Raw genomic sequence first — 14,939 nt, forward strand, 5'->3', positions numbered from 1 at the left:
AGATTTGGATCAAAATGGTATTGAATGAATCAACATAGTAAGAGATTGAAAAAAAAAGAAAAGGATTTCTTTTAGAACTTACGCGAGGTAAAGGTGAGTGCATTTTACTATACTGTTAAATTTAATAAGAGAAAGACTCGCAATGAGTCAACCTCAAATGTTTTGAAAGTAAAATTTTTAAATTTTACTATGAAACACTTCTATCATGCTTTGAGAAATAAGTTGTGAATAATTTGGTTTGTGAAGAGCCCAATTTTGAAAGTTTGCTAATGTAAATGATATAATATATAAATGTTTTCTATGTGAAATGTTATGATAATATGTGCTAAGTGAATATGTTATATGGAAAATAAATGATAAGTGGGAACTGTTATAAGGAATGTTATGAATGAATCCTCTATGTGAATATACCTTATACGAAAATGCTCTACGTGAAAGTAAACTACGAGAATTTACTCTATGCGAATAAGACACACTTTAAATAGTGAAACAAAAATTAATTATAAAGCTAAAGCCCAAAGTATATTTTATGAGAATTAGGGGTATAGTTGGCATGCCAACAGTCGAAGGTTCTACGCGGTCCTTCGGGACAAATCTATGTGGTCATTCGGGACAAATTCTACGCGATCATTCGGTCCAATTCTACGTGGCACTTCGGTCCAATTCTACGTGGCACTTCGGTCCAATTCTACGTGGCATTTCGGTGCAAATTATATGAGCAGTGGTGACTGCATTAGTGTACAACCTCAATGTACTCACATATCTTGAGTTCTCAACGATATATGTTGGGCTAATTAAATAAATGGACATAAATTAAATAAATTGATATTAAATGAAAAGTGTATAAGTTATATGTAGTTTTATATGAAATGAAAACTGATTATAAAAGTGTACATTATCTAAAAGTCTATATGTTAATGATATGAAATGTATGATATGAAATGTATAAGCAAGAGTAACATGAGTATAAAGTTATCAATGTTTATTAAAATATGTTATAAGTTATAAAACTTGTGGTGTTTTGTATTTAATATTTCTTTTGTAAATTTATATAGATGTTTTATTGTTTTATATTGCTCATATTGTCTCACTAAGTCATAGACTTAACGCGTGATTATTTTCACATGTAGGTTCAAAGTTATACGAAGAGTAAGCAAAGGCAGAACAACATACCTTTAAAGATTATCAGATTAGAGAAATTGAATTGTATGTGATTGTGTTATGGGAATGTTGTTGGCATGTACTGTTATTGTAAAGTTTAGATGCTCTGATATGTATTTTTTTAACTATGATTTATTAAGTTTTGTTTTCGTTATCAAGTTTAAATCGCATTTTAAAAGAGTCAAAGTGTTCTTAAAAGTCAATGTGAATCCTCATAGTCGTATCCGGGTCGGTTACGGGTCGGGGGTGTTACAGTCGGTTTACCAGAGAGAAAAAATAAGTTACAGGGGCTGGGCCCTATAGACCGTAACCGGCATGAATCCGAAGTGAAAAATTTTATTCAACGATCGACGGAATTTGAGGCAAAGCGGAAGCCTGAGGCTGATTTTACCACTTAAGTTTTATCTAAATTACTTTCTTTATTTTCTTTATAATCTTTCAATCTCCACCCATTTTTATCTTTAAATTTCGTCCAGATCAATATCATGAACAACTAGGTCAACAACTTCCTTAGTCCCTGTGGATCGACCCTTCTTCTCACTATATTATTCTATTTTATTTCTTTTGAGATTAAGGATAATTATTTGACAAGTAAAACGACGTGTGTCAACCACACTATTGCTACAAAAAAACTCACTTGTCGGTCTGACTATGATAGAGAATAAGAAACAGTCCTCTATTGAATAGAGGCTTGTCAAAGAAAAAAATAGAGGAGAAAACAAAAAATAGAGAAACTAAAAAAAAAAGAGAGAGAAAAAAAAAGGGGCTTTGTAATAGATTCCTAAGGCTTATAATATTTTCATTTGAAAGAAATCATAAGAGAAAGGTACCCCTTTTGTTATTCTCATTCGAATTTTCTTTGTTAGATCTACGCTTGTTGTCAAAGTGTTTGCATGATTGGTTGATGTTTTCGAATAGAAGAGAAAAAAGATTAAAAAAATATAATTTTTTTTACTTCAAATCATTGCATGTAACGACAGTCAGTGTCGATCAATGACGGCCTATGCGACAGTCTTTTGCCGGATTCTGAAAATTTTCCAGATCTGGATGAACTTGAAGAAAAAATAAAAAGTTTCGAGATTTTGTTTGATTCAAAATTTTGAAAAGTAAAAAATAAAATATGTTAATGAAATTTTGGGTTTTATTCCATGGCCATGTAATCTGCAGTTTCAACATGTTTTGGTCTTGGGGTAAGCGTGTTTTTAAATGAAAAGGGGTTATTCCTTCGGGTGGTCCTTCAGTTTTGGAGAATCTTTATTGGGGTCATTTTAATTTTTTTATTTTGTTTTGGTTTTTTATTTTCCCCCTTGTTCATTTTAATCTTTTTTCATGTTTGTTGCTTCTTTTTATATGCTTTATGTTTATTGCCGATAGTTTTTGCAAGTCTTTCAATTAAACCCCCAAAATGCCTGTAATTATTTATGGTTGAAAATTATACTGCCATGTACTTATATTTTTGGCTCTAAAATGTGTTTGTTTCATTTTAATCCTAAATATCAACTTAGTGGTAGTTTCATTTTAAAGTTTAGATGATGACATTTAATTTGTGAGACCCTTAGTTTAGCCATTAATTAATTTTAATTTAGGTAACCTTAGTTTTTATTTTTTTAATGTGGTCTTACAATTTTCAAACCCTTTAATTTAGCTATTGTGTAAATCTTAATTTAGGATACTTTAATTTATATTCCTTTAGTCTTAGTTGTCGTTTTCATTAAATAGTTGTAAGGTACTTTTGGTTAGCGTTTTTTTTAATGTATTTTTTACATCGAATATATATATATATATATATTATAGTATACAAATGATTTTTTATGTCATGTGCTATATTTTATGTATTAGTAAACCCTTTAAACGTATATATATTATTTAAAGTATACAATTTTGAACGTCTATAAAATATATTTTTTCCACATTCAATTTTCCTCATTCTTATTTAATTGTTTTTGTATTTATTATGCGCACTCAATATTAAATATTTTTTGTAAATAGTATATATATTAAGTTTATTATTTTAATCATTAGTCCATTTCAAATAAAATATTTATATGTTTCTTTATTTTTTAAATGGTGATAGGAATAAATTGAGGAGAAATCTTCTTGTCTTAGATGTTAGGCCAGTTGAATTCCCTCGATTTTCATTATTGCTCCATATTAATTTATTAACTTTGTTTTTATATTTTAAATAATTATTCAAAGAGAATTCAATTGTCTTAGATGTTAGCCATACTAAAATCTTTCGAATTTATCTTATATCTATTTAAAATTAGTTAGTATCAATTATTTACATTTTTTAAAACAATGGTTGTTCAAGGGGAACCTTTCTTACTCTGGATGTTGAGTAAGTTAAGTTCTTTCGAATCAATCAAATTTTAAATCTCATAATCATTATAAAAGGCTAGAGATATATTTTTAGTAATTTCATCCTACTTTCAAACAAGGTATAGTCATGAGTTAGATGAACTTTTGGTATTTTTCTAGACGTTGAAGGATTTTAATGTTATTTAATAAAAGATTCTTATCTTGATTTTTTAAAATACTTTACAAGAAACATGAGATTTTTTGGATTTTTTGGGATTCCTTTAAACTCTCTTAGACGTTAGAGAGTTTAGGGATCTTAAAGAGTTGTGGATTTCCATTTTGAGTATAATTCACAAAAATCGAGATACATTTTTTAGTGTGACAATATTCTCTATATTCTCCTAGATGTTGAAGAATACTCGAAATTTGCCCATAAAAGACTACACTTTCTAAATTCTAATGTAGATTAATACATGAATTTTTAGAATATTTGAGCCTAATTTTGGTTCTCATAACCATTAGAGAATCCAAGATTATCCTTAAAAATAAAAATTATTTATTAATCTAAAAAATACATTAATTGCATTCATAATTTAAACAAAATATTTGTGATGAAGTGAGTGTCGTTTTTACGGGCGCTTTGAGGATATTAACCCTTCCTCACACGTAACTGTGCCCCCAAACTCAACTTTAATTTTAGCAAACTTAAATATTTTTTGTGATTCAATCACATCTAAACTAATTGGTGACGACTCCTAACATTTTTAAAGTAAGAAACTAAATTTTTATTCACAATGTAAAAAATCTCGTGACTGTTATACCAAATTGATCCAAAAATATATTTCTAAGTTGAGTTAAAATAGATAATCAAAGGTCATTTGTTTGATGACAACCATACTTGTCTAGAAGAACTGGAGAGTTGTATCAACACGAAAACAGATTACAACAATCATGATCATTGTAAGATTTAGTCAACCCACTGGTTGGACACGAGTTGAACTCCCATTGGTGATTGAGGCCAGCACAAATCCCGAGTTATACCACGTCATCCCTCACCGTTGGAATTTTTGTATTTTTCTACTTTTAGATTCCAACGAATTAGAAAAAATCTGAAGTATATTTGGAGATGATATTTTAGCGGAGAGAGAAGCAAATCTCCGACCGCCTGCTGGCAACCGTTAGTCCCATCCTTCACGCAACGGCTGCTGCTGGCGGGCCGACATCTCATCATCTATTTTTACCAAAATGCTAATGCTCCTTTCTGTCTTTTTCTCCTCTTATTTTTAGTGTAAATTACATGTTTAGCACTCTAACTATTACTTATATTCCATTTTAGTCACTTCACTATCGTTTGTTTTAAAATCATACCAAATGTTTAGTTTTGAGTTCATTTTGATCACAAACATTTAAAAAAAACAAATTTAGAAAGTTGGATGATCAAAACAAAAATGAGATGAAAGTTTAATGGTTTAAATATGATATTGTCCTTTTATATTTTTAAAAATTAAGGGAAAATGTCATATTTAAACCATTCAACTTTCATCTCATTTTTGTTTTGATCACCCAACTTTCTAAATTCATTTTTTGTCACCCATTCGCAAGTTGTTTAACACACGTACCAAAACGTTGATTTTGAGCAGTTCTATAATGAAATTAACATAATATTATACCGTTCATCTTTCCATGACCAACATTCTTCTTCACCATCTTCAATCATCGTTTGCAAGATAATTGGTGCCAAAACATTCTCTTTCTCCCCTCTTTCTTATTCCCAGTTCAGTTTTATTTGAAATAAAAAAAAACTTAAATTAATGTTTCGACCTTATCTTGGTTTGATTTGGTATCCCCGCCGTTTGATCATCGTAGAATCGAGATATACTAGTTTTCTCCCCACCATTTGAATTTAGAAAAAAAAAATACCAACATTGATGAATCAAAGAGAGCATGAAAATATGAGTTTAAAAGAAATTTTCCAATAGCTTTTTCCATAAATTTACCTAGAAAATTCAAAGATGTTAACTATCAAGTGACCAAGAAAATGAATTTCAAAAGATGAATGATAAATTCAGAATTTTTCAGTTTTGTGGCCAACGTAAAAAAGTGACAATTGAGTAACCAATGGTGTAATTTACCCTAAAAATTAAGATACAATTTTGTGGACCCAACAATAAATAATAACCTTACATATTTGTGTTTTTAGTATATTAAGGGAAAAATTAAAATATATCATGATTGGCTGTCCCTGGTTTGAAAAACAAGACACGTGGATAAGCAACCGTGGAACTTGAACTTCGCAGTTTTGAATATCAACAGGATTACTCCTCAATCGACTAATAATAAATGTTTAGAATCACGTATTTTTTAAAAATTAATTAAATTAAAAAATTGATTTACTCATTACAATAAATATTCTTTTCGTTCTAAACTCATACAATAAATATAATTATAAATATGGACGTAAAAAGAAAATTAAAATCATAAAATAATGAAAGTTAAATCCACGAGCATAAGCAATAAGGATTGCAATGGATCCTAGACCCGACCTGAATCCATAGATTCAGGTCTATTTTATAGGGTTTGGATTCTAAAATTTTGGATCCAACGGATTCGAACCGGATCTGAATCTTCTGATTAAAGTACGGAATCAAGTTCAGATCTGACACTAAAATACCATATATGATCTATTTATAGGAAAGTCCACCTTTGGTTTTAAAATATGTATAAATTACATAATATGTTTTAAAATATAAATAAATATTTTATAAAGGGAGACACGTGAGTTCTTGTAGAGTTGAGTTCTAATATGTTTTAAACTAGGCTTGCGACACTAAAATGTTTCATGATCTACATTTTTTTTAATGTTTGTGTTATTCAAAAGACATTTGTGTAATTGTGTTGGAATTTTTTAAGACTTTAGTTTATCGTTTTTTATTTTGTCGCTAGTTGTATTGAAATTAATATTTCCTCAATTTGAGATATGATGTGAAATTAGTCAATGACAATTTTATTAAGTTAAAAAATAGATCAAATGGTCTTTTTTTAACATACTCGTTCTGGACCCAGATCCATGAGATTCGTTGAATCTAGATCTAAGTTAAAAAAGAGAGATATAAATGTGTTTTATTTTGGGTTGAGTTTTTAGACGGAATATCCTTGACGCTAATATATGCGTCGTAGCCACTTAACAATTTTACAAGTGATACTCTTTTCGTTTTAATGAAAATTAATCATGTGATTGTGTTGGCGACGTTAGAAGATTTTATGATCCGACACTATTATTTTATATTTAATTTTACTTAAACACATGATTCACATAGAAGTATAAAATTAGAAATATTCAATTATAATAAAACTAAATAGATAATATTATATTTATATTTTAAAACCAATTTATTGTGAAAACACTAATGCATTATTTCAAGTAAAATAAAATGAAGAAATTTCCATGTATTCGTACCAAGTTGACCAAATAAGTTTCCCAATGAGTCCCATGACGATTTCATTGTAGCAGTCACCAACGTCGTTGTTGCATACACACCCATTTTTTCTATCATGTTGAATACACAAAAACCGGTCAAACAAGCAAATTCCTCTTACCAAATGTGAATCAGCAGTTGGGCAACTCCAGCCACCTAACACTTGCCCAATTTCACACACCAAACAATTATTTCATCAACCCAAAATAACGACATTAAAAAGGGACATAACCATGTCTCCAATACACAACCAAATTCAAATCTATTTAATATAAAACTTATATTAAATATATAGTTTTATTCAAAATGAGTTTTATTCTCCTTAGAGATCTTAGTTTTAAACAGTTGTGTCAGAAGGTGTGTGCATGTTATTAATGGATATTATCTTGTAATCATTATAAACCATAGAAAATTTGTTTCTGTAAGTATCATTATTAATATATTATATAAAAATATGTAAATTTTAACATATTTAAACGTTTAATATATTTTAATTTTGGTTAATTTATCATAAGGTGATCACCCTCCTTTCAAAAGAGTCTTCTAAATAAGTACAGGTGGAGAAATTTGCACGCCCTTACCCACCAGCTTCCTTTCCCCACTGTTCGTGATGAAATCACGTTATTTTCATTATTCCCACTCCCACCATATATATATCTAAACCCTTAAAACGACCCAAAAAACAGGTATAGAAGGCGTTTGGCGTGAAGGATTAGCAGTTTTTCCATCAGGGAGAAAAAGGGTGCGTTTGCGTTCAGAATATGGAGCAAAGGAAGATGAGCAGCAGCCATGAAAACTACAGCAACAGCAACTCGTTTATAAGAGACGATGACGAGGGATATAAACAGGGCCGGTTTTGGGCCTGTGCGGGCTGCCCAACCGCACATGGTCCAATTTTTGTAAGGATCTCCAAAATTTTTTAAGTCTTTTGTATATATGTATATTTAAGATGTTTGATCCAATAATTTTCAAGTCCAAGACCCACATTAAATAATATTTTAGTTTTAAAAGGCATATTTTACTATTATGGCATAGGGCCATCAAAATTTACAAGACGACCCTGAATATAAAGACGTACCGATTCATAGCCAAGTGATGAAGATAAAGCGAGAGTTTGAGATGATCAAGCATCTATCGCTGCAGCAGTCGGATATAAGGCGAGAGATCAGCAGGCAAAGGTCCCGCTCCCCTCTGGGGTTAGCCGAAAGACCCATATCTGTTGGGAATTCTTAGATAGTATGGAACTTCACCTGTAGAAAAACAAGGAAGAGAAATGGCCGGCAGGTTTTTAGGATTACAAACAATTTTCTTTTAATCTTGTTTTGTGTTTTTCCTTCACCTTTTGGATCTTTCTTCTTCTATCTGTTGTAGATATCCTCCAACATGCTTATGTAAAAACCTTTACTCCTCCTCCTTTGTTCATAGTAGTTTTTCTTATATAAATAGCATACGGCATAACTTTTTGTATCGATTAAAGCAGCTTCCTCTGTTTCCTTCCCCTGTTTTCTTCTATAAAATGCACAATGGTTGCATCAAATATCATCAGCAGGTAAAAGCAGTGAAAATTTTACATAAATATAACTTTTTTTAATTAAAAGCATATATATAAGATATTAAATTATTGAACCAAGATGAAATCATATAAGATATTAACAGGTTAACAGGTCATAAAAACATAGACTACAAAACCAGCACCAGTGTTAAAGACCTCACAAACTGCAGTTCTATGACAAACATAAGAAATTAAGTTTTAAGCAGTGGTGAGAAGGCATTTTTGGCAATTCCAAGGGGGAGTTTCAGCTGATAAAGGTTTTAGGATATGTTCAAATCATACATCTGCATCGATTTTACTAAATTACAAGAACTCATTTGATGAATTTTATTAATCAAGTTATTTAATTATTTGAATGATATCAATCAAGTCAGTAACCTTAACGAAAATTTTAACATGACAGTTAAATAAATTTATATAATTATATATTTAGTTATTATTACTTGCACAATATATTAATCTGGTTCTCTTTTTAATTTAATTCAATGAATCTAATCCTAGAATAGATGACAAATCATCAAGCATTTATTTTGCAATAACAGTAAGTGTTGTTTATTTTATTGTGAAGGAGCAAACTCATATGTTGAAACTTCAACATTTCTTTCAATTGTTAATAGTGACTGAGTTTGTTGATAATTAAGTGACTTGATTGATAAAATTTATGTAATACCCCAAATTTCATTTGACTTTAATTTGAATTTTTCTAATTAATTTTGAGGACCTATTCGTAAGACTTTGAAAACTTAAGGGTCAACTTTTAAAATCTTGAAAGTTCAGGGACCCAGATCTGGTTTTGCCCCTCCCCTTTCAGCCCAAGAAAAAAAAAGGTTGAAATAGTGAGATATTTTAATACACGAAGCTAAGGGGATTTGAACCCCTAACTGATAATATGGTTTCTAAACTCCTACCAAATAGGTTAGGTCAATGTTTGAATTTTATAATAATAAAAATATTTTTTAAGTTTACCTGGATTGGATTTTAAACCCGAGAAAGTTATCTCAATTGGAAACAAAACAAAAATCCCCAAAATATTAAATTTATGTGGCCCCTTTCTATAGTCAATTACCGCCCTCTCCGTTGTCCGTGATTGACACCGCCCCCATCGAAGTGATCGTCGTCCACCCGTAATCAAAACCCCTCTGGTCGTTCCTCGATATCCGTAGTAAAACGTCTTGAATAAGTCGTCGAAGGCTCGTCATAAACCTTAGACATCGCTGCTCAATTTTCAAAGAATTTCGATCGATCTCGAGCTCAGTAACCTCACCGCTACCCCCACCGCGATCCTTGTCCCATTTCAACCAAAACCCAGCCAGTGGGCCACCTCACCGCTATCTTTTCCTTCTTCATCGGTGTTGGTAAGCTCTGATTCGTTTTTTCCGTTTTATTACTTCATGTTTTAATGGATTTCTGGTTATGTTTTGAGTTAATATGGTCAATTTGAGCTTTATGAGAAATCGACCGTCATCCTTGCCCCGTTTGGTCGTTGCACGCGTCATCCTAGCGCGTGGGCTTCTCGGCTGGCTTGAATTATTTAGAAATTGAGTCAACTCGAATTGGGTCAACTCAAACGGGTCTGAGTCAACTAGAATTGTCTGACATGTTGACCTTGATCGAACCGTTGACTTTGACCGAACCATTGACTTTGACAAGTGTTGGCTTTAACTTTGACAAAAAAGTTAAATTTTCTGAAAAATCATAGTTTTATGTTTTTCATGTCCTGAGTCTGAATCTAAAGTTTATTTTATCAAATTCTAACCCGAAAGCCTTTGAATTGAACGTTAACCCCGAGCATGCATATTTATTTAATTAATTTACTTAAGTGCATTTAATTTAAGGTAAAGGACTAATTTATGATATTGATTGTTGAAGGTACTCGAGACTCTCCCGACTGCTCGTCAGCTCGACCCTCCCGACTGCTCGTCAGCTCGACCCAGTTTATCTCGATCCTTCCAACCGCTTGAGCCTGTGATTACTCGTATAGTTCTGTGAACCCTATGAATATTTAGATTTAAATATTTTTTTAATATTAACTTGAATTCATTATGTTTAGGTTTTAGTACTGATGTAGAGCATAGTAAGGCCGGTGCTCATTAGTCCTTCCAGACTGATCTTTTTGAGGTGTGTTCCTTGTGTGTTATATAATTGTTTTATTTGTTCTGAAATATAATGGGTTACCTGAATTGATTTATAAATGTTTTACCTGCTTGATATTATGATTTCCTTATTTACCGGTTATGAACTATGTTTGTCCAATACATGCTCTCTAGTTATTTATTTTCACTGGAAAATATAATATGCCTAATTTTTGAAGTATAGAGGTTCAGCTCTTATCAAGCTGGCAAATCCTTACGAACTTAAGGTGATCATTGTGTAGGCTCTTAGGCCCCAAGGTACTCTCTTGGGTAGGCTCTAAGGGCCCAGGGTACTCCCTTAGGTTGGCTCCAACGCCTAATGGGCCTAGGGTAAGTCCTTATGGATGTAGTTTTGGAACTTCATATATTGCACAGTTAGAGGGTAATTAAATGTTTTTACTGAAAACTTTATTGTCACTTTTATGAAATTTTTACTAAACTATTTTCTAAAATTTACTAGTATGATTTATTATGCACTTATTGTAACACACTAAGCTCCCCAACTCACTCCCCAAACATTTTCCCATTTCAGATATTTTTGGATAGGTACCCTAAACCAGACACTTGGAGGATCAACACATTTCATACTATACATTTTGTTGTAATGTTTTCATCATTCGAACTACCTTTATTTTGGTGATATGTGCCTTTATTTTGTTATACTTGTTTTACGATATATTTTGTTCTCCTACTGATGTGTTGTTGATTACTACACTTGACGATATTTGGTATTTGTTTTACTTATGATTTTCATGTTATACAATCGTTTTGCATATATTATGATTTTATAAGTATCGAAAAATGTTTAGGAAATTTAACGTAATTCGCTACACCTAGTCGTGACGCATAGGCTAGGTCTAGGGGGTTATATTTAGTTGATATCATAGCTTTTAGTTTTTAAACCTCGGACTATGGATGGTATTAAATAAATTTTTTATTTTAAAACATTTTTCAAAATTTTCTATAAGGCCCATGTCACCAAATTTTATAAGTTTAGCTATGTACGGTACTACAAGTGCCTAATCTAATCTTAAGTTCTTAACCTTGGGTTGTGAGCCTCACAATTCATCGCTATGAGCGCTAGGCGAGGACATCGACTTTTTGGTGCGTGAAATCGACATGTTAGATTCTTAGATCCGGCTGAGGACCCATCACTGCCAGTGGATCCTCCCGTCCCTTCTAGCCTTTTTTTCGAGAGATCTACCGCCTGCTCCCGGGATTGATATGATGACACCTGTTAGAGGAGAACCGGTTGTTAGGACTAAGCTTGTAAGAGTTGTGTTGTACGAGACGTTGGGCAGACAATTTTTTAGATGATTTAGGGTACAACTAGAGTAACGATTACCACACCTGAAGTTCTCATTACACGGACCTTGATCGCTAATGGGTTAGGATGTTTAGAGTACCGACTAGAGGGGCCCCTAATAAGGATGATAGCTGGCTTTGTGGCACTGAGAGGTGCATGGATCAACTGGATTTAGATCCATCGAGGAGATTTTTAGGAGCAGTTTCATTGTTAGATAGGAATGCCCACACCAGGTAGGAGTTTGTAGTGAATAGTGTTCCTGATGTCTGTCTGACTTGGGATTTCTTCAAGGAGAGCTTCAGGAATCGTTTCCTTGGAGAGCATTATTTGGCTGAGAGATGAAAACACTTTTAGGATATGGTTCAGGGAGATATAATTGTTTTCGAGTATGAGATGGAACTCCTGAAGTTTTTGAAGTATTATAGTAGTTTGGTTCTTACTAAGAGAGATTGGTATCACAAGTTTGCTCGGGGACTCATATATGAGTTACGTAGGTAGGTAATGACCCATCAAGATGAAGTTGTAACACCCCTGACTCGTACCCGACCCGAATACGAATCTGAGGTGTCACATTTGACTTTTCAAAACATATAAAATTCACAATTAGGAACAAAATTAACATTTTGTATCAAAATAAAAAGATATAAACTTCTTTAATAAAATAATCATTTCACATATATTTTTACATAAAATCTTAATAATTTACATAAATACCAAAATGTAGGAGTTTACAAAATCAATCAGAGCATTTCAAATTAAAAAGGATAATACATGCCAATAGTTTACAAAATTAACCCAAAAACCTATATTTAATTTGTCTCGATCTGATCTTCCAATGATATGTTATCCTCCACAACTTAGACCTCTGCTTTCTTCAAACCTACGCGTGAGAAATCACACGCTAAGTCGATGACTTAGTGAGGCAATACTAAAAGTGCTAACTTAATAAACAAAATCTTATTTGTTTTTTTTCAAAATGTTTTACAAAGAACTCTTATTATTTTCATATCAAAAGTATACTTATGAATAGTTTCACTTTGTATTTCTTTATTCCAAATGTCCAAGGTATACTACTGAGAACGCTACGTATTTGAGTACATTGAGGTTGTACACTAATGTTGTCACCGCAGCTCGTAATTTGCACCGAAGTGCCACATAATTGTCCCAAATGACCACATATGTTTGCACCGAAATGCCACATATTTGTCCCTAAGGACCACATATTTATCCCGAATGACCACATATTTGTCTCAATTGACCACATAAGACCATCGACTCTTGGCATGCCAACTATACCTCTAATCCTCATACATATACTTTGGGCTATTAATCACATAATTATGTTCAATCATTATTTAAAGTGTTTCTTATTCACATAGTTTCTCTCTCATAGAGTCTGTTCACATTCACTAGTTTAAAGTTCACATTCACTTGTTCAAAGTTCATATTTCCATATTCGTATGATCATAAAACATAGCTTGTATAATATAACTTGAATAAAATATTTAAATATAACATAAAAGGAATTATAAAGTTTTCAATCGAAAACACTGATGTTGGCTTATTGCAAGCCTTCCTCAATTCTGTTGCAAAACTGATAAGTTGTACTCATATTTGCCTCACTGAAGTCTAATCCAAATCCTTAACCCTTTTTAATCGATACTCAAAATATCGAGCTGACTAGAAGTCGATTACGTTCAATCACTACACAAAACAATCGAAAATCAATATCGTTCTTCGAATCATATATATTCAATCAGAATAACTTATGATGAAAGAAACCCTACATTTTCGTTTCATGTTTAGAAGTATCGGTACTACACAAACAGTACTGATACTTCCCAAACAGTATTGATACTTCCTTTCAAGTGTATCGATACCTCCTCATGGTACCGATATCGATATAGCATTCTGTAATTGCATCTTAAAAATGGTATCGATACCATCCTTCTGGTATCGATATTACCCGTATAGTATCGATACCCTTTCAACCGATATCGATACTACCCTTAACAATTTCACAATTTTTTCCCTTGAAGTATCGGTATTGTTCTAACGGTACCGATACTCGAAGCCCAAAATTACCATTTTTGCATCAAAAATCACCTAAATATCCTCTCAAATCTATTATAACATCATTCCTTAAGCCTTTAAACTAAACCTCTTTCATTCAAACCAATTTGTCATCAATTAATACTCTTAAACATACCAAATTCTCACTAAAACACTTACATTTAAGAATCATGCCATGTTTTCAACCAAGCTCTTAATCATTTCTAATACTCCTAACCCTTTAATTAACTCATTGACAAGTCAAAAATCTCACTAAAACTCTAAAAACCAACCCATATAAAAAATTTATCTTAAAACCCATTTTACAATTTCATCTCTAAAACACTCATCTTGTTGTTTTAATACTATATAAGCTTTCCTTAAGCTTATATAATACCTCAACTTCCATTACCAAACCAAAAATTAAAGGAAACCATAGATTTCAGAATCTTACCCTAGGAATGGAGCTCATGTAGAAGAAGAAGAAAGAGCAAGGAAGAGTTTCCATACACTTCTCTATTTACCACATACTTATCCAATAAAAAATAAATTAAAATATCCTTCCCTACAAATTACCATTTTGCCCTTGTTAACCATCCATATTTACTACAATACCTAACATAAAATTCCTCCATAAATCTTTGAATTTATCAAATTATTCAAATTTAACCACTGAGTTTAAAATTTCTTACATTTTGGTCACTAACCTGATGATTGGGATATTACAAATCTCCCCCTTAAGAAAATTCATCCTTGAATTTTCATTGAATAAAAAGGTAGGGATATTGCTTTCTCTTATTTTCTTTACGCTCCCACGTAGCTTCTTCTACTTTATGGTTCCTCCAAAGAACCTTAACTAGTGGAATCGTCTTATTTCGCAACTGTTTGTTTTCAAAAGCTAGAACCTGCATCAATTCTTCCTCATATGTCAAATCAGATTAAACTTCTATTTCATCTAGAGT

General features: G+C 31.9%; 1 protein-coding gene across 1 annotated transcript; it reads left to right on the plus strand.

The window, feature by feature from the left end:
- The first annotated feature begins 7,649 nt into the window (after nt 1–7,649).
- Nucleotides 7,650–8,393, plus strand: LOC120149187. Its single transcript, XM_039162069.1, has 2 exons — nt 7,650–7,834; nt 7,971–8,393. Exons 1-2 carry the CDS (start codon nt 7,697–7,699, stop codon nt 8,166–8,168), a joined length of 336 nt encoding a protein of 111 aa, XP_039018000.1. The 5' UTR covers nt 7,650–7,696; the 3' UTR covers nt 8,169–8,393.
- The last annotated feature ends 6,546 nt before the right edge of the window (nt 8,394–14,939 follow it).

The sequence above is a fragment of the Hibiscus syriacus genome, unplaced genomic scaffold (assembly GCF_006381635.1).
Source record: "Hibiscus syriacus cultivar Baekdansim isolate YM2019G1 unplaced genomic scaffold, ASM638163v2 tig00110989_pilon, whole genome shotgun sequence".
NCBI lineage: Eukaryota > Viridiplantae > Streptophyta > Magnoliopsida > Malvales > Malvaceae > Hibiscus > Hibiscus syriacus.